The 20,021-nt window shown below is 46.0% G+C and overlaps 2 protein-coding genes across 3 annotated transcripts in view; one reads left to right on the top strand and one right to left on the bottom strand.

Moving 5' to 3' along the window:
* Positions 1-57: 57 nt before the first annotated feature.
* POGLUT2 (protein O-glucosyltransferase 2) lies at positions 58-13,295 on the bottom strand. Its single transcript, XM_005909925.3, has 10 exons — positions 12,830-13,295; positions 11,047-11,252; positions 9,049-9,254; positions 8,801-8,878; positions 8,273-8,445; positions 7,916-8,153; positions 5,311-5,520; positions 4,541-4,630; positions 3,033-3,140; positions 58-290 (listed from the first exon to the last, which is right to left on the bottom strand). The coding sequence occupies exons 1-10, from the start codon at positions 13,009-13,011 to the stop codon at positions 273-275; spliced, it is 1,509 nt and encodes a 502-aa protein (XP_005909987.2). The 5' UTR covers positions 13,012-13,295; the 3' UTR covers positions 58-272.
* A 257-nt stretch (positions 13,296-13,552) lies between these two features.
* The window catches only part of BIVM (basic, immunoglobulin-like variable motif containing), a 69,787-nt gene continuing 63,318 nt past the window's right edge, over positions 13,553-20,021 (top strand). For both annotated transcript variants that reach the window (XM_070380763.1, XM_070380762.1), the window contains exon 1: positions 13,553-13,890. The gene's annotated coding sequence lies outside the window, so the exon portion shown is untranslated. The remainder of the gene's footprint in view (positions 13,891-20,021) is intronic.

Below are 20,021 nucleotides of genomic sequence, written 5' to 3'. Positions count from 1 at the left end.
TTTTTTTTTTACTGCTCCATGGTCCAAACACAGCTAATGATGAGCACAACACAGGCCTTTAAAATAAAAGTGATTTTATTATAAAATTCTAAAAATGTACTTCCAATGACTGTCGTGGGAATACTGCATAAGAAGAAACAGATCTTCATAATTCAGACAATCATAGAGCAGATTTTATACTGTCCATGGAATTAGTATTTAGAAGACATTCTTCTTTTCACTTAAGAAGAGTCTTCAGAGCACCACTATTTGAAGGAAAGGTATTTTGCATATCACAGTTCATCTTTGGTCTGCAATTAAGAAACAAATATTTAGAGCCATCAAGAAGTTTTCCATGAATAAGAAGGCTTACATTTAGTCTATTAATTACTTTCCCCTAAAGACAAAGAGGTTTCCCTGGTGGCTCAGATTGCCTGCCAATGCAGGAGATGCGGGTTTGATCCCTGGGTGGGGAAGATGCCCTGGAGGAGGAAATGGCAACCCATTCCAGTATTCTTGCTTGGAAAATCCCATGGACAGAGGAGCCTGGTGGGCTACAGTCCACAGGGTCACAAAGAGTCGGACACAATTTAGCGACTGAGCACACAAGCACACAAAGATGAAAAAAGGGATAAACAAAGCCGAGTCATCACTAGAGGATTTTAGGACTTTATTATTTGAATTTTAGGATTCAAATAAAATTTTAGGATTTTATTATTTGAAATCATTGTTTATTATTTGAAATCATCTAAGGGTAAAGTCTGGAGAAGGCAATGGCACCCCACTCCAGCACTCCTGCCTGGAAAATCCCATGGATGGAGGAGCCTGGTGGGCTGCAGTCCATGGGGTCGCTAGGAGTCGGACACGACTGAGCGACTTCACTTTCACTTTTCACTCTCATGCATTGGAGAAGGAAATGGCGACCCACTCCAGTGTTCTTGCCTGGAGAATCCCAGGGACGGGGAGCCTGGTGGGCTGCTGTCTATGGGGTCGCACAGAGTTGGACACGACTGAAGTGACTCAGCAGCAGCAGCAGCAAGGGTAAAGTCTCATTGGTGGGAACCTGAACATCTAGGGGTCTGTATTATGGTAAAGGCTTGTGTTCTGAACGGTATCAGTGAATGGCCAGAGTAGACACTGCGGGTGGGAAAATCAATAAAGCTATCATTCTAGCCATAAGTTCTACCAATCAGGGGAATCATTTGGCACTCCTCAAATTCACTTATGAGATAAAAATAAATTTAAAAAAAGAGGAGTGGAGTAAGGCAGCCACCCAGTTTCATTTGGAGCCAACAGACTCATTCTGATACCAAATCAAACTCCATGTGGGAGTACCTTCCAATTTTGGCCATTTCTGTTTTGAAACTGGTTTTCAGTGATTCTGTGGCCTTGCAGCACTTGAGAGGGGTGACCACTGATGCTGTACCACTTCTGAAGGCTAGCTAGAGGCAAATCCAAAACAAAAGCAAATGAAGCAAAATAAAACTAATTTCAGCAGGTGCTGTTTTCATGGTGTAAATACTGCAACCAGGTGTATTCCAAGCTACCAAAGGTTAACCGCTGTGCAGAATTCCTAAATATTTAACAATCAGTGAGCTTGTATGTGACTTGTCTGGTGGCTCAGCGGTAAAGAATCCACCTGCAATGCAGGAGACACAGGAGATGCAGGTCTGAACCCTGGGTTGGGAAGATGCCCTGGAGGAGGGCATGGCAACCCACTCCAGTATTCTTGCCTGGAGAATCCCATGGACTGGACCTGGGCCATAGGGTCACAAAGAGTTGGACATGACTAAAGCAACTGATCACGCACACATGAGCCTGTATGAGCTGGTTCCATCACACCACCAGAGCTGGCAGTCACCTTATTCTTTTTTATACCCCCTTGGGAGGCAGAAATGGTTAACTGCAAAATCTGCTTCTCAACTCTGGTTCCAACGCACAATGTTGAGTCTGTCCATTCACAGACATGGTGATGTTGTTTAAAAGAATGCCAAGCCATTATATAATAATTTTCATACAATATACATTCCTTTAGATGGAAAACAACTAAAATTGCAACAACCCTCCCCTGCCACAGTGTCTTTACACACAAACACGCACACAGTTTGAAGAAGGCACACTGGTTTTTCGTGCTTGTTTTGCTATAATCCAGATAGATGGTTCTGAGCTAAATTCCTCTCTAGGCTTGGTTTTGTTACCTATAAAATGCCTAAATTCCTCTCTGGGCTTGGTTTTGTCAACTATAAAATGAAGGCATTTACTGGGTGACGGCTAAGGTCCTCTTTAGCCTGCCAAGTCCATATCCTCTTTAGCCTGCCAAGTCCATACTCGAGCCTGCCTTTTATAAACGAAATGAGTGAAAGTGAGAAAGTGAAGTCGCTCAGTCGTGTCTGACTCTTTGTGACTCCATGGACTGTAGCCTACCAGGCTCCTCCATCCATGGAATCTTCCAGGCAAGAGTACTGGAGTGGGTTGCCATTTCCTTCTCCAGGGGATCTTCCCGACCCAAGGATCGAACCCGGGTCTCCCGCATTAGAGGCAGACGCTTTACCATCTGAGCCACCAGGGAAGCCCAGTAATGTAGTGGTATTAACAGAGATCACTTTTAAATGAATAATCCGTTAACATGAATAATCATGGTTATATATTTTTCCATCTCTAAACTGGGATGATAAACTTTGCAGAAACTATCTCATAGGGAGATGAGGCTATTAGATGATACATGTGAAAATGCTTTGCAAACCGCAAATATCTATTCAAATGCTACATGATCTGTAATTCTCACAATAAAAAAGGCCTCCCTCCACTTTGCTGGGAGCTCCTATGTCTCTTCACTTCACTGCATCTTAGCACCTGTTTTTTGTTTTTTTTTTTTTCCTTTTTTGCCTTTTGTTGGTAACTGTTTTTTCTGCCTCTGCTAAAGTGAGTTGCTTAGAGGCTCCAGGAGGAATTTGGGTAGTTGCTGCCTGACTGGATGAGTAAAGGGGAGAATGAGGACTCGGATCATAGTTAGTTCTTCCTGTGACATTGGATAGGAAGTCAGTTCCGGTTACCTTCTTCCTGTGGCACGTGCAGGGAAAGAGGTCATCCTCAGTCTCTGGTTCTACCCTCATCATGCCCTCTCGGATCTGGGGCTCACTCACTTGTAAACTGGCATATTCCTGTATAGGCAACAATACAAAGGCATGTTTTATTTAGCACTTAATATGCTGAAGCAGAAGCTCCAATACTCTGGCCACCTGATGCAAAAAGCTGACTCACTGCAAAAGACCCTGATGCTGGGAAAGATTGAGGGCAGGAGGGAAAGGGGGTGACAGGGGATGAGATGGTTGGATGGCACCACTGACTCAATGGACGTGAGTTTGAGCAAACTCTGGGAGACAGTGAAGGACAGGGAAGCCTGGCATGCTGCGTTCACGGGGTCGCAAAGAGTCAGACACGATTCAGTGACTGAACAACAACATAAGGTGCACTTACCAAATGAGATACACTGGAGTGTGCTAGAACTCGGTCCATTTAAGTCACGTGTGTCAAGTTATGAAGTGCAAGGCCCTCCTTAAAACCCCACGACAGAGCTTCTGAGAGGTGACTGTCCCCACTCCTAAGTCTACTCTTCATTTATATGACTCTTTCATGGTATTTCTTTTCATCTTCTGCCACATAGTGAAAATGCCTGTGTTCCCATCTTCCCTAAACTGAGAATCTGAGGACAGACTATTTCTGCCTGACCCACCACAGCTGGTACAGCCTCAGTCACGTCTTCATTCATCATGGGCTTCCCTGTCCTAAGTTCTGGGCGAGGAGCTTATGCTCTAGTACATGTGAGTTGAATGAATGAACTCTAATAACCTGTGGCTCTTTAGGAATTCAGATTAGCAAATGCCCCCAGTTCTTTCTTTAGTTTACATAATTCATCACTCTTTAGGAAAGGTTACAAAGCGGGAGCGGAACAGCAACGACCAACTTTGTTCTGTAGCAGAGCCTGAGACATTGGACTCAATATCTAGAATTCTGCAACTCTGAGATTAAAACAATCTGACTTAGATCTAGAACTATTTATTAGCAAATTACATGCTTACGACTGCATTTTTAAAAAAAGAACCTTTCAAATTGTCAGATAGGCTTTGACTACAATCCCTAAATGGGTAGGTCCATAAAGGCAAATTGCAAGAAAAGTTATGGCCCAATGGGGTCAGCACAACAGGTCCAAACATACCTTGCACTGTATAGAAAAAGAAACAGCAACAAAATAGCAGTTTTGTACAAAGAACAAATAAGAATCCATGCACAGTAACTTTGTAGGCTCAGAGGCCAATTTTCTAACCACATGCCACACAGTTCTAACATTAACACCTTTCCCTTAAGGTTGTAGCATTCTCCATTAGCTATTCTTTAGCATCCTTCATTTTCACTCTAATTTAATATTTATCCCTGACTTTCACTTACAGAGGTATATATGTATCTCCTTAATGAAAATACTTTTCGAAATTGTTCAGTGAAACATTACTTGCTACTAACATGAACAATTACAAATATTTCTATTTTCTTAGAAAATACTGACCTGGAAAAGTTTAAAATAATAACAGAATATGTCATCACCCATGAGATTATTTCTTGCAAATTCTTGTCCTGTTTTGGCTATCTTCTTTGCCTATAGGAGCAAGAATAATATCCTTTAATGAGACATATTTTTCCCCATGCAGACATGTGCTAAGTGATCTTCCAAGTACATTTTGGTGGGAAAATAGTGGCTACAGTATCTTTGAAGTCTTGTGTGTAAAGGGAACATTAGAGGATGTGTGTTCAAATCAAAGTGAGATTTTTAAGACTTGATAGTTTAAGAAGTCATATTGGGCCTTCTAGAATGGGCCTCTCCGGGACAGAAAAGGGAGACAAAATGAAGTAACAATGACTTTGCAAAGTCAATGCAAGATGAAGCTTAATGCACTGCCTGAATAATTTTTAGCAGACAATTCGTTTGAAGCTTCTCTCATGCAATCCTTCATTTTAATCCGTGGCACAGTTAGTTCTTCCCCTGCCAGGCTGACCATCTTTATCTTCATGTTGCTAGGGGAGGGGAGGCGGTGCTTGGAGCTCAGATCTAACTGAGTGAGACCAAAATCGAGGCCAAGGGTTAGGTTTTCGTGTCATGTGCAGAGTGGGCAGTTAATCCAAGCCACTGTGCCTGGCTTTACCCTGAAGGGATCTGTGCTATGCATGCGGATGTGGCTTCCCATTTACGGGAAGGGTCTCCATGTAAGCATCTTGAATGCTTTCCAGGCACAAGACATGGAAATGACCCTGTGATATCTGGAAAGAGACTGACCTTACCTCTTCATCGTGATCTTTTGCCCATTGAAGTTTCTCTAGGAGATCACTCAGGTTGCTTTTAACTGGAATGTAGTGTTTCCAGGGCTGCAGTTCATTATAAAAGTGTTCATAGTAGATGGAGTCCTGCTTCAGCACCACGCTGTCACCAACCAGCAGATACGGCAGGCGGTAGGCTGCCACGGTGCCATCCACGTTGATCTGGTATTTATGCTGCAAACCGCAGGACAGCAGAAGAACCTCCATTAAACTCCCTTTTCCCCACTCTTCTTTATTCTCCTCCTCTTTCCACACATCAAACCTCACCATCCTCAGATACAAACTGGCTAGATTTTGTCCTTGGCTCCTGCCACTTAGTAAGTGCTATTAATTATTTATATGTATACATAACACACTGACCTAGATGTAGGGCCTATTTTGATGTTCCCCCAAATTTCAAGAAGGGGCCCCAAGTCTAACGCTGGAGCAACCAATAAAATTATAAAACTGTTGTCCAAAGCCTACCAGTGAAGGAAATTAGATTTATTACGACTACTTCCCAGGTGGCAGTAGTGGTAAAGAATCCAGCTGCTAATGCAGGAGGTGTAAGAGACATGGATTTGATCCCTAGGTTGGGGAGATCTCCGGAGGAGGAAATGGCAACCCACTCCAGTATTCTTGCCTGGAGAATCCCCATAGACAGAGGAGCCTGGTGGGCTACAGTCCACAGGGTCACAGAGTGGGACACAATTAAAGTGACTTAGTACGCATGTGACTACTTTATCGATGGCATGATAGTACCTACTGATGGCACATTTTAAACTGTGTTAACCATACCTTTGAAACATCCGGTGGGCACACCCAGCTCTTAAAGAAATTAACAAGCTCTGGGGCAAGAACATCTATGAATCAAAGTATTTCTAGCACAGCAGAGGTCAATAAATATTTATCTGTTTATTTAACTGGGTCTTGGTTGAGGCACATGTGATTTTCATGCAGGCTGTCTAGTTGGGGCACATGGGCTTAGCTGCTCCACAGCATATGGGATCCCAGAGAAGGGATCGAAACTGCATCCCCTACATTGCAAGGCAGACTCTTAACCACTGGACCACCAGGGATGTCCTAGTCAATAGTTTTAAGCTGCAACAAATTCAACAGGTACAACAGAAAGAAAGCAAAGGTCTGACAGGACACTCTCGGAGGAGGAATGGCTGGAATCAGCTCTCTTTGGTTGTAACCATTTCTTTCCAAAATTTCTGTGACATGCATATGGAAGAAAAACTGATTATTCAGCTTATGGCCATCTTTCTTGTGCTCTGTGCAGTAAGTCGCTTCAGTCACATCTGCCTCTTGCGACCCTGTGGACTGTAGCCCACGAGGCTCCTCTGTGCAGAGCTCATCAATCACTGACCTTCCCACCTGCAGGAGATGGCTGACTACCCTTCACCACATGGGGCTTCAAAATCCCTTGGGGGTCTAGAGATCAGGGTGGTATACCTCACTGCTTGAGAAAGGAGAGTTGTCAGAAAAAGGATCAACCCTGGGAAAACAGGAATAGCCCACATTCTAGACAGAGAGAGAGTGTAGAATACCCAGAGTTTTTGAGCAGAACAGCTGGTTGGATTCCAAGTCATTTCCCTACCAGAAGGAAAGAGACACCTGCTTTATATTCCTTCTTTAGTCTATTGTGATTCTATGGCTCAGGGGAGAAATATTTATAAAATCACTAACACGTATTTTTTAATAAAAAAAGGGTTTGGGGTGAAAATGTGCTTCTCTTGAAGGTCAGATGGAGGAAAAATTACCCAGATCCCAAACTCCCTTGGTGCATATTTCATGTCAGGTCTAGATACTGAGTCAGGACTTCCCTGGTGGCTTAGACGGTGAAGAATCTGCCTGCATTATGGGAGACCCACATTTGATCCCTGGGTCAGGAAGATCTCCTGGAGAAGGGAATGGCAACCCATTCCAGTATTCTTGCCTGGAGAATCCCAAGGACAGAGGAGCCTGCAGGCTACGGTCCATCAGATCACAGAGAGTTGGACAGGACTGAGCAACTAACACTTTCACTTTTCTAGGTACTGAGTACAATCCAGGTTGCCTGCTAGGGGCTGGTTAGTCCCTGGCGCCCCATGCCTGGATGTTCCTAAAATTTTGTGCTCACCTCTCATCTTCTGTTGGAGAAGGAAATGGCAACCCACTCCAGTATTCCTGCCTGGAGAATTCTATAAACTGAGGAGCCTGGTGGGCTCCAGTCCATGGGGTTGCAAAGAGTCGGACATGACTGAGCAATGATTATCACTCACTCACTCACTCAATCTCCTGTAATTTAATTTCCCACCCATCAAATGCAGGTGGGACTTCCCAGGCGGCACTAGTGGTAAAGAACCCGCCTGCCAACGCAGGAGACATAAAAGACATGGGTTTGATCCCTGGGTCGGGAAGATCCCCTGGAGAAGGAAATGGCAACCCATTCCAGTATTCTTGCCTGGAGAATTCCTGTGGACAGAGGAGCCTGGTGGGTTATAGTCCATAGGGTCAGGAAGAGTCCGACACGACTGAAGTGACCTAGCACTCAAATGCAGGTATTTGGAAAATCACAAAGCATTGGCTCTGGACGATGTCATACCTTGAAGAAATCGAAAAATGAAATGTGTTTCACGATGGGACCATATAGGCTTTCGTCGTGTTTAAAGAAGAAGAAGTTGGTGAAAGCAGCGTCTATGAGCTCTGGGTGCTTCCTGCTCAGCTTAACCAGCTCGAGTCTCTCTCTCCGGCTGTCTCGCCCTCTCCAGACAGCGGTAGAGTTTTTGCTTTCCCAGGGAGGACCCGTGTTGGCCTGCACGGACATCATATCCAGACTGACTCTGGAAGACAGACAGTGCAACAGGTTTCCCCCAAACCATCGCCTCGCAAGGGGTGTCGGGCAAAAACTCATCAAGGAAAGAAAACCAAGGCTCTGGGTCATCTGCGACCCATCTCTCACCGGCCCATGGTTTCCAGGACAGAGTCTGTCAAGTCGTAGGTGGGCATCACAATATCCCTGGAGTCCGTGGAGCCACACCAGGAAAAGATCGGATGGATGTGGGGACTGGATTTCTTTTTTTCCAAAGGCCAGTCTCCCAAATTAACAAAAAACTCCACATCAGGCATCTTCACCTAGGACAAGGAAGCCAGAGTGTTAAAATGATGGTATCGTTTTTCACATCAGCCGTGTCACTATCACTCCAAACTCCACTGCTGTTGTTACTGTTTAGTTGCTCAGTCCTGTCTGACTCTTTAGCGACCCCACGGACTATAGTCCGCCAGGCTCCTCTGTCCATGGAATTCTCCGTGGCAAGAATATTGGTGTGGGTTGTCATTTCCTTCTCCGGGAGATCTTCCCAACCAAGGGATTGAACCCAGGTCTCCTGCACTGCAGGCAGATTCTTTACCACTGTGCCGGCTGGGAAGACTATGATGTAAAACCTGGATTTAAATGGTCCATTATACACAAGAGAAAAGAAATACTTACTTTTCTAGTCAAAGAAAGTAGTATGGCATCCATGAAAATTCTAAAACCTACATGTTCACCGTGAGTCTTGATATAAACCTGGAAGACAATTCCATGTTTATTCCGTTAGTCTAAAAGTACGCTTTGGCTTCACTGAGATCAAGCTTATCACAATGATCGGCAGAATGATTTTAATAAAACTATGTAGCTAAGTTGTAGCCACATGGCCAAAATAAAAATACATCACCAAGACAAACAAGCAACTGCACCTTGTTATCCTTCAAGGAGTAATGACACAAGCTCTGTCTTTGTCCAAATCTTTTTGGGATTTCCGTTGCAATCTTTTCCGGGTCAACGGTAGGGAAATGCACCAGATCTCTGTGAATCTGAGCAAAGGTTTCTGGGCAGTTCATCTCCCGCAGCCAGGCTGCACTGTCTTCCAAGGGACAGTCACAGCTCTCATGGTACACCGGCCCTGATGACACAGGGAGCAAAGGGTACAGGCACGATCTCACTCAGCGTGTGAAACGGGTAACAGATATTTGTAGAATGACTTCAGTTCCTGCCTAGTCAGATGGGGAGGGCAATTTGATGGAAAACCTATTTTAAAAAGAGAAACCTTTCTACTACACTGGGGAATAGCGAGTACATCTGTTCTGACAGCTTTTTACGGTTGGGTCTTAAGATCTTTTCACAGTAAAGTCCACTTGGCATGACTTCAAAAGAAAGCTAATGGTACTACATTTTTCTCTAAGTGGCTTCCACAGTCCCTCCATTACTCTTTTTTTTTTTTTCCCACATGGCATGTAGGGTCTTAGTTGCTCAACCAGGGATGGAAGCCATGTGAGTCTTAACCACTGGACGGCCAGGGAAGTCCCCATAGTTCATTATTCTTTTTTTTTAAATTAATTTTTATTAGAGTATAGTTGATTTACAATGTTGTGTTAGTTTCTGTTGTACCACAAAGCATTACTCTTTATGTTTTGTGTACTTAAGAATAACCAAACATTGGTAAAAGGATATCAGAGGCATATCCCTGTTTTAATGAAAGACAGAAGTGATAAGGAATTAATATTTCAATGGTCTGTTATACAAGCAAGTCCTTAAAATGTCTAAGATACTTTTCTCAATGGGTAAATCATCCTAAGGATCAATACAAGTGGGAATTCCCTGATGGTCCAGTGGTTAGGATTCCGTGCTTCTGATGCTGGGGCCTGGGTTTGATCCCTGGTGGGGAAACTAAGATACTGCAAGCCTTGAGGTGAGGCCAAAAAAAAAAAAAAAAAAATACAAGTAAATAAAGCACCCCTACTATGGTTAGTAGTTTTTTTTAAAAAAATATAAAGAAGCAAAGTAATCTTCAAACCACCCATTTCACTAATACTATGAATTAATTACATGTGTCTAGAAATAATACTAACATAACATAGAATCTGCATTGAGATTTCACTGTCATTTATTTCTATAATTCTCAGATTGTCACCTGACCCAGGCAGTAGGAGACAATGGGACATCTTTTTAAGGTTTAGCAGGTTATATGGTACCGTGTGGTCCTAGTGGAGTGAGGGGAAGGAACCTAGACACTTTCTACAAAAACATTTGCCTTTCTTGGAGCAGTGGGTCAAGAAAGATTTGTGTGTCTGTATTCTCCTTGCTTCTCTAATATTTTAGGATATATGTCTGCTGATATGGAATGATATGGCTTTAGGGAAGAAAGCTGTACACTTATCCTATATAAGAAAACATTGGAGAATTTCTCTGGAAAAATAGCATTGAAACAAAACCAAAAAAACTACAGTCAACTTTCACTATCTCTATCAAGCCCTTTCTTCCTGAAGTGATTGATCAAATTTCAGTGACACTCATCAGTTACTTAAGTCACATGTCTCTAACTAAGAAAGTGCCATCTATGACCATATAGCTTGATTGTTCTTGCTAATGTTGCATCTTCCAGAAGCAAATTCTTTATTACTAGAACTTAATACTATTAAGTTCATATTAAAGAATATATTAAGTTCTTTCCTCTTTAGTGAATTACAATTTCCATTCAAATCTTGCATTTCTTTCTTCTACCAGGATTCTCAACTTAGCTTTCAACTTCAGTCCATAGGGTCACTAAGAGTCTGACCTGATTTAGCAACTGAAAAACAATAACAAAATTTCTTTTCTTCCAGTGAAAAAATATCAGGCTAACCTGCTTTTACTGACTGAATGACAGGTAATATTGTATTCAAACACTGTTGTTTTGAAATTATATTCCACATTACCTTTTAAAATATATGGAGATTTGGCCACATGTTGACCTTGGAATTTGACTTCTATCTTCAGGTTTTTGTAGCTGGCGTACATTCTGTATCTTACTATGTAGGACCCATCTTTTCGGTCTAAAACCTGGACCCCGACTCTAGTGAATTGCTCATCTGGGGCTGAGATTTTAATCTGGAACACTTTTTCACCCGGAGAAGATGTGAATCTGCGATGGGAAGAACAGAGAAACATAAAGCTTATTTTAAGAAACAAACGTACAAAGACTATGGTCTCCAGTCTGTGAACCTGACTATTCTCTATATCCTCCCCCTAATATGTGCTTGCTTCCTTTTCCTTATGCTTTCAGTACCAGAATTAATAGGATGGATTGGAGATGAAAAGGAAAAGAGGATGACAATGGTCAAGATAAGTTAAATCAGTTTTATTACAAAATTACAAGGAGGTATTTTAAGACTACTAATCTCTGTAAACACAGAACATCCTTATGCATTTCATATATAAAAACAGTCCTATTAACCTACTATTTATTTCGTGTCCATCACATCTGGAAGTCTGTGATCAAATGATGCCTCTAATGGTTTTCTGAAACATCGCTCTCAATGATTCTTTAAAAAAAATCACTATTATAAATCGTACTCAGCCATGGAAAAAGCTAGTAGCTAGCATATTATCCAAGTGATGTTGTATAAAAGGTTTTTTTCTTTTGAGGGCATGCTCTTGGTGTTAAGATTAAGATGGTACTCAGTTTCCCAACCATACTATTTATAACCAAGCGACAAAATTTATAACGTTCCTTTTCTTTGGAAAACTTCTTATTCCCAAGATCTTTTGCCAACAAAATATACACAGACAGCTTCAATATAAAAAGACAATCATGTCAGAGGTATGTGAACTCTACAAATAAGTTTCAAGCACAAGTGGGATAGTTGAATGCAGTGGGATGAAATAAAGTTGTAACAAACACAGGAGATTCATATTTTGATACTTTCTGCCTCAACCATAAAATTATGAATAGTGTTTTATTTTTCATTTTGAGTTTCAAAACACACTTAGTGCAGAGGTCTACCTGAAAACACAGCAGCACCAGAAAAAGGTGAAGCCAACTACTTTCTAACAACTGAGTTCAAATTCCTTATAACAATTTATGCAAAAATTAGAAAAGAGTTCCTTGTGCTAGGTTTTCATTAGTTATCTATTTTATACCTACCGGTATTGGGATTGACTGTATCTATGTCAACCCCAATCTATTCAGTGCTCTGTGGTGACCTAAATGGGAAGGAAATCCAAAAAAGAGGGGATATAAGTCTATGTATAGCTGATTCACTTTGCTGTACTAGCAGAAACACACAACATCGTAAAGCAACTATACTCCAATAAAACTTAATAAAAAAGAATGTATAGATCTAACTGAACCACTTTGTTGTACAGCCGAAATGAACACATTGTAAATCTACTATACTTCCACAAAATAAATAAATAATAAATTAAATAGAAAAAAATTTAGAATACCTTAAGCAAAGTACAGGGGTTTGTTTGTTCAGCACTCACGTAGGACTCCCCTTCAAAAGGGCCAGGAGAAGAGCTAATTCGAAATGATTTCTAAAGCTACAGAGAAAAATTGAGTAGGATGGGGATAAATTCCAAAGACATGTGAATAGCCCCCAAGTGTCCTGGATTTTAAACTGCTGTGGAGAAACGAGTTCTGGGAGGACAGAACGCGAGGAGAGAAGCAGAAAGCTTGATCTGCCTTCCAAAATCGTCATGAAGCCATTGCGGACTTACTTCTTGCCGGATGTGTCCACCGCCTGAATGTAGAAATAGCGCGCGGGAAGGACCACGGCTGCCTTGAGTCCGGGACCCCATACTTCGCTTTTCTCGGGGCTCAGTCGCCTCTCTCCGCCGCTCTCGGGCAGTGCTGGAACGGTCGCCAGAAAGAAGCAGTAAAGCAGCAAAATGCTAAACATTTACAAGCTCGACTCAAGATGATCCACGGATAAATGAAGTGGAAGAGGTGGACGCAGCCAGCCGCGGCTCGGGCAGGGGCGCGTCGGCCGATCTCAACAGCAGGCGAGATTCCCTGAGGGGGTCTCTGGCTGTGCTGTTCGCGCGCGGGGGTCTCCCCCAGAAGGTCACAACCTGGACGCAAGCTTGTCCAGCTGAAGGATGCCAGCAGTTCTGCTGAAACGGACAAGAAGCACGCCGCTCCTCTTTCTTGGGACAATGACAAACCGGCGTTGCTTCTGTAACTGTAGCATCATTGGGGGCGAGCCCGTCTCAGGTTCCAGCCCAAGGTGCAGGGCGAGGGGATTGGCCCGCGCGTCGGCCGGGACTCAGTAAGGCCTCCTCCGAGTGGATGGCCGAGTGGACACGCGTCCTGGCGCCGGAGCTTCCTGGGACGTGTAGTTCGCGGCTGGGCTAGCGGAAATCCTGCCAGTTTTGTTTTTTTTTTTTTAACCTTCTCTAGCTCGTTTATTTACTTCGCGGTAGCCGCTTTCAGGGGACAGATAAACAGTAGATGCCCAATTAAGGGGCACGCGCGTCTTGGAGGAGCAGCTAAGATTAAAAAAAACAAACCCAAAACAAAAACTGCCACCATATCCTCCGCACGTGCAGAGGACAGGTGTAAAACCCGATGAAAGGAAGGTGTTGCCCATGACATCGGACGATCGGTCGCCCGGCACGGCCGTCTGGGCGCTGTCCCCGCGCGCTCCGATGGGACGCGAGACGCCGGCCCCAGGGTAACCCGAGGCGCATCGCGGGCCGCGCGCTGGAAGCTGTGATCCCGGACCCGGGCCGGGCTCCGCCGCGACCGCCGCGGCCGGATTCCGCCGGACAGGCCAGAGGTACCTCGGGCGGTGGGCGGGGGTCGAGGTGGCCGCCGACGACCTTGCGCCTTGCGCGCTGGGCCCGGGGCGGGGGGGAGGTGGGCAACTGAGCGCCGCTGGGCCAGGCCTGCCGCCTCCCACCTGCTCTCCGCGGGGCCCGGTGGTCATCCGAGTGGACGCCCCTGCATGGGGACCGGTCCTCCGGGGAAGAAGTGGGCGAAGACCCGGGCCGCAGGGTGGAGGGAAGCGTCCGGGAGAGAAAGGACGTGTCTTCTCGGGAACAAAGCCCGGTTTGGAGGCGCGGCGGGGACACCGATGGCCCCCCGGCCTGCGCGGCGCGAGCCTCCGCTCAATGCTCGGCTGGGCCCGGGCCCGGAGAGCGCGGTGGCCGGGACCCCACCCCGCACGGCCCGCGCGGTCGCCGGAGGGGTCCCGGCCAGCTCCGACCTCGTACCGGGAGCCTCCTCCTCTCCCCCTTCCGCCCTTCTCTCGGCCTTGTCGAGTGCCCCACAAACTCTGATGAGCCGGTGGCCCCGCCAGCCAAAGCCAGGGCCCGGGCAGGGGTCAAGGCGAGGGTTTTCTGTACTGTTTTCTTCGGGGGGCAGTTAACATTAGTACTCATATCAACTTGTGCATTCAGAAACGCCAATCGGGGGCTTTCTCTTAGACCGGGGACGGGACTGCCTTGCGCCCCAACCCGCCCCGCGCCCCCGGGCCCCCGCGCGGGCTGGAGGCGGAGAGCGCGCGGGTGAAGGGCGGGAGGAGGGCGCGGAGGCCCCGCTGCTCGGCCCGGGGGCGCGCGGCGCCTGGATGCGCGGGGATGTCCGGCGGCGCGGGCTGGGGTCGCCCCGCTCTATTTCCTGCGGGCTGGCGCCGCCTCCGCCTCCGCTGGCGGCGGCTGCAAGCGGTAGGCCTGCGTCACTTTCGTCTTCATCCCGGGGGCCTCCGAGCCCGGCGGCGCCGCCAGCTTCGCAGAGAAGGGCGGTGGGGCCTCCGATCGCCTGCCCCGGAGCCGGGGCTAGCCGCTGGCCGGAGCGCGCGTAGACACCCCCCCCCCACCCCGGCATCCTTCGGAGGCGGGCGCCTCTGCTCAGGTCTGAGCGAGGAAGGGGCCTGGAGGGCGTGCGGAGGGGGCTGGCGGAGGGAGGGGGGCAGACGGAGATCGGACCCCGTGGGCTTAGCGCGTCTGGCCCTCTGGCGTCTATTCATTCCATCCTTCTTAAGTCCTTCGCTGCCCTTGGTCTCAGCGGCCTTGGGCAGAATATATAGATCACAATAGTGGTCCTACGTGGAAGCCTTTATTGGAAGACTTTAAAGATACTTCGTTCTCTAAGCAAACCTAACGCTTAAAAACAAGGATTTAAAATACAACCAGAAAAAAGTGTAACTGAGGCCATGAATAGTGTATTTCCAAATGTTTATTTTACCTAGCAGTTCCTTCCAGTGACAAAAATCTTTCCTCCAGCTGTGCATTTGAAGCTGGCCATTTGATGAGATTTCTTCTACACGGAGCTAAAGAGTACTTCTGTTGCTTCTCATAGGATTTTATGACTAAATCATTAAGTCCTGAAGCTTAGGCCCTACATTCAGTCTTACTAGTAAATCATCATAGAGCATGGCCTCCTTTACTGGATGAGGGAACCTCAGTTCTCACCAATGAGAGCCTGGGAGGAGAAGGAGTCCCCTTGCCTAGAACTCCAGGTCCTGGTTGCCAAGGCCACTTCTGGTAAGCCCTCCTGGAATCTGGGCTCCTAATCCCCGGCTTACAATAATGCCTAGGATGCTGCAGGAGCTTAAATATATATCTATTGATGAGACTTTTACAAATCACCCTGGGGATAAAGTAGTCAGGAAAACCAGATTTGCAGGAGACAGACATTCATCATATAAACACACGATCTAGAATTGCACCCTGGTAAGACCTGTGAGGAGAAGGAAATGGCAACCCACTCCAGTGTTCTTGCCTGGAGAATCCCAGGGATGGGGGAGTCTTGTGGACTGCCATCTCTGGGGTCGCACAGAGCCGGACATGACTGAAGTGACTGAGCAGCAGCAGCAGCAGCAGGCAAGACCTGTGAAGTCTCAGGGTACAAATCTGCCTGCCATCGCAGGAGACTCCTGTTCCATCCCTGGGTGGGGAAGATTCCCTAGAGAAGGAAATGGCCACCCACTCCAGTATTCTTGCCTGGAAAATCCCATGGACAGAGGAGTCTCATGGGCTACAGTCCATGGGGTTGCAACTTAGCAACAAAAGACCTGTGAAGGGGAGGTACTGAGTTTGTGCAGGGTCGCCTGGTCTCACTGAAGGAAGGAAGCATCTGGCAGAAAGTGACATTTGACTGACATCCAAATGTGGCCTTCCCAGGTGGCTCTAGTGGTGAAGAACCCACCTGCTAATGCAGAGGACCTAAGAGACTCAGGTTCGGTCCCAGGCTTGGGAAGATCCCCTGGAGCAGGAAAGGGCCACCCACTCCAGTATTGCCTGAAGAACCCATGGACAGAGGAGCCTGCAGGGCTACAGTCCATGGGGTCGCAAAGCGGTGGATACCACTGAAGCAACTTAGCACCCAGCACACGAAGGATAAGGGGAATTAAGTAAATAAAGGAGAAGAGGGAGGAGAAAGCATTCAGAGAAAGGAAAAATGGTCCATGGGGAGAGGAGAGTGAGGTGGAGGTAAAGAGAGAGAGAAAGCCAGGTTGGCTCTTTGTTTTCATAGCAGAGGGTTTTAGACAGGGGAGTCACATGATCACATATGTGTACACGATTTACTTTCCATTATCTCTGCACAGGTCAGGTTAGAAATGTCAATGCATGGGCATGGGCAGGGACCTAGGAGCAGAAAGAAATGGTTTATAAAAATAAGGGCAAAAGAAGATGCGATAATATCATGAGAGGTGAAGGCCATTGAGTGGAGGGACAGCCTGCCCCTCAGTACCTAGGCATTTCCTGAGGCTGTGATTACAATCTAATATATTAATTGACCTCCGTCATGAGTCTCTAATGAGTAATAATTTGTGTTTAGTTCATGTCTAAGAAACTCCGAGGATGCAGTAACACCAGCACCCTGGGCTTTGTGGAGCTGGCACTGTCATGGGGAGAAGAGACATGGGTCAGACAGAGAAGCCGGGTGGGCTGAAGTTCATGGGGTCCCAAAGAGTCAGACGTGACTGAGTGACTAAGCACGCAAGTACAGGTAAATAATGAGGAAATCAACAGCAGCAGGGTTTTGGTCATGGGGTTTGGATAATCTTCCTCTTCGGTGTGACATCTTTTGGTAGTTTGCAACATTTTTCTCTAATTTGTTTTACTTAGGTGATAAAATTTATAAATATGACAACGTTTCAAAGAGAAATTTCTTTCTTTTTGTAAAAAATGATATTTATTTGGCTCTTCCGAGTGTTAGTTATGCCATGTGGGATCTAGTTCCCTGGCCAGGGATTGAACCTGAAACCTGGGCCTCCTGCCTTGGTAGCGTGGAGTCTTACACTGGACCGCCAGGGAAGCCCCTTAAAGAGAAATTTCCATCAATAGTGGCTCAGGTGAGAAAGTTTTCATACCACTCCCAAGTTTTACTCTTGGCTTGGTTGACAATCAATAGAAAAACATGTCCTTTTGTTGATGATCTTTGTTTTGTTTTTTTTGTTTTTTTGGGGTGAAAGTGCAACTAAAAAGATCATTCTTGTCAGTGACCATTATTTAAAAGCAAACAAACTCCAAACACAAAACAAACCAGATTGTTACACTTTTATTAATCAAGTGCTACTTTCTTTCTTGTCTTTAGCTTCCAGGAAGCTCAGCTCTACCTTTTATATACAAATGCAGTGATTTCCCTTTCTCTGTGTTTCTTGTTTTTAAATAAATTTTTATTAGAGTATGATTGCTTTACAATGTTGTGTTAGTTTCTAATGTACAGCAAAGTGAATCACCCATACATAAACATATGTGCTCAGTCGTGCCCAGCTCTTCGTCACCCCATGGACTGTAGCCCCCCAGATTCCTCTGCCTGTGGAATTTATTTTCCAGGCAATAATACTGGACTGGAATGCCATTTCCTACACCAGAAGGTCTTCCTGACCCAGGGAGAACCCAAGTCTCTTGTGTCTCCTGCATTGGCAGGTGGATTCTTTACCACTAGCACCACCTGGGAAGCCCATCAGTCAGTTCAGTTCAGTCGCTCAGTCGTGTCCGACTCTGTGACCCCATGAATCACAGCAGGCCCTCCTCCCTGTCCACCACCAACTACTGGAGTTCACCCAAACTCACGTCCATCGAGTCAGTGATGCCATCCAGCCATCTCATCCTCTGTCATCCCCTTCTCCTCCTGCCCCCAATCCCTCCCAGCATCAGGGTCTTTTCCAATGAGTTAACTCTTAGCATGAAGTGGCCAAAGTATTGGAATTTCATCTTCAGCATCAGTCCTTCTAATGAACACACAGGACTGATCTCCTTTAGGATGGACTGGTTGGATCTCCTTGCAGTCCAAGGGACTCTCAAGAGTCTTGTCCAACACCACAGTTCAAAAGCATCAATTCTTTGGCGCTCAGCTTTCTTCACAGTCCAACTCTCACATCCATACATGACCACTGGAAAAACCATAGCCTTGACTAGACGGAGTTTTGTTGGCAAAGTAATGTCTCTGCTTTTCAATATGCTATCTAGGTTGGTCATAACTTTCCTTCCAAGGAGTAAGCGTCATGGGAAGCCCATACATAGACATAAATCCCCTCCCTTTTAAACTTCATTCCCATTCATCCTGATGTTTCTGATGAGAATATTCTCCTATTCTGTTGCTGTTCAGCCGCTGTTGTGTCTGATTCTTTGTGACCTCATGGACTGCAGCACACATATATATTCTCTTATATATGTTCCAGATTAGCTTTGTTCAGACATCCCAGAGAGCTGGTCCCATAGGCAAAATTCCATTTAATCTGAGGAAGGAAGCTCTGTCAAAGCAGAAGCTAAGTCTGAGATGAAGAGATAACAGGACAAGGCCTGGAACATTTCTGTCTACCCTGACCCACCTGGCCAGCCCCCTAAACCTTTGTTCACTGACCCGCACCATGGCCGCATGCTCTGTTTCATGGCCCCCCTCCTGCAACCTCACCATGGCCGCATGCTCTGTTTCATGGCCCCCCTCCTGCAACCTCACCATGGCCGCATGCTCTGTTTCATGGCCCCCTCCTGCAACCTCACCATGGCCGCCTCTGTTTCATGGCCCCCTCCTGCAACCTCACCATGGCCGCATGCTCTGTTTCATGGCCCCCCTCCTGCAACCTCACCATGGCCGCATGCTCTGTTTCATGGCCCCCCTCCTGCAACCTCACCATGGCCGCATGCTCTGTTTCATGGCCCCCCTCCTGCAACCTCACCATGGCCGCATGCTCTGTTTCATGGCCCCCCTCCTGCAACCCACCCACCCAAGCCCAACCCAAAATAAGACCTCCTTCTATTCCCCACTGTGGCTTTTAGTGAAAGGCATGAGAAAAACAGGAAAGGAGTAGGAAGTACTTTGCTCGCAGGGAGCTATATTCAATATCTTGTGATAAACCATACTGGAAAAGGACGTGAAAAAGGATGTGAGTGTGTATATATGTGTGTGTGTGCAAACGTATATGTGTATATATATGTGTGTGTGTCTGTGTGTGTGCGAGCATAGCTGAGTCACTTTTCTGTACAGCAGAAATTAACACAAAGATGTAGATCAACTGTACTTCAACAAAACTTTTTACAAAAGAAAATGCTTTGCTAGGGCATCTGCTAAGAGAGTAGCTTAGAGTTTGGCCTGTACAACCTCAGATACACAGAGCTTCTTCTCTCTCTCTTTTTTTTTCTTTTTTTTTTCCATTAATTTTATTTATTTATTTTACTTCTGACTGTGCTGGGTCTTCATTGCTGCGTGAGCTTTTCTCTGGTTGTGGAGAGTAGGGCTGTTCTTTAGTTGCGGTGCACGGCCTTCTCGTTGCGGTGGCATCTCTTGTTGCAGAGCAACGGCTCTCAGTGTGAGGGCTCCAGGAGCTGTGGCTCGCGGGCTCTAGAGCGCAGGCTCAGTACTTGTGGCTCACAGGCTTAGTTGCTCCCCGGCCTGTGGGATCTCTCCGGTTCAGAGATCGAACCCATGTCTCCTGCAGGCAGCTTCTTTACCGCTGAG

Source organism: Bos mutus, chromosome 12, assembly GCF_027580195.1.
Source record: "Bos mutus isolate GX-2022 chromosome 12, NWIPB_WYAK_1.1, whole genome shotgun sequence".
NCBI lineage: Eukaryota > Metazoa > Chordata > Mammalia > Artiodactyla > Bovidae > Bos > Bos mutus.
The sequence above is the reverse complement of the archived record's forward strand: the minus strand, read 5'-3'. Positions and strand labels throughout refer to the sequence as shown.

Coding starts and splice junctions, on each gene's coding strand:
- POGLUT2 (XM_005909925.3), bottom strand. CDS start 13,011: ATGTTTAGCATTTTGCTGCTTTACTGCTTCTTTCTGGCGACCGTTCCA. Junction 5,521..7,915: donor CATTTTTCGATTTCTTCAAG/GTATGACATCGT, acceptor TGCGGTTTGCAG/CATAAATACCAGATCAACGT. Junction 4,631..5,310: donor CAAAAGATCACGATGAAGAG/GTAAGGTCAGTC, acceptor TTGCTCCTATAG/GCAAAGAAGATAGCCAAAAC.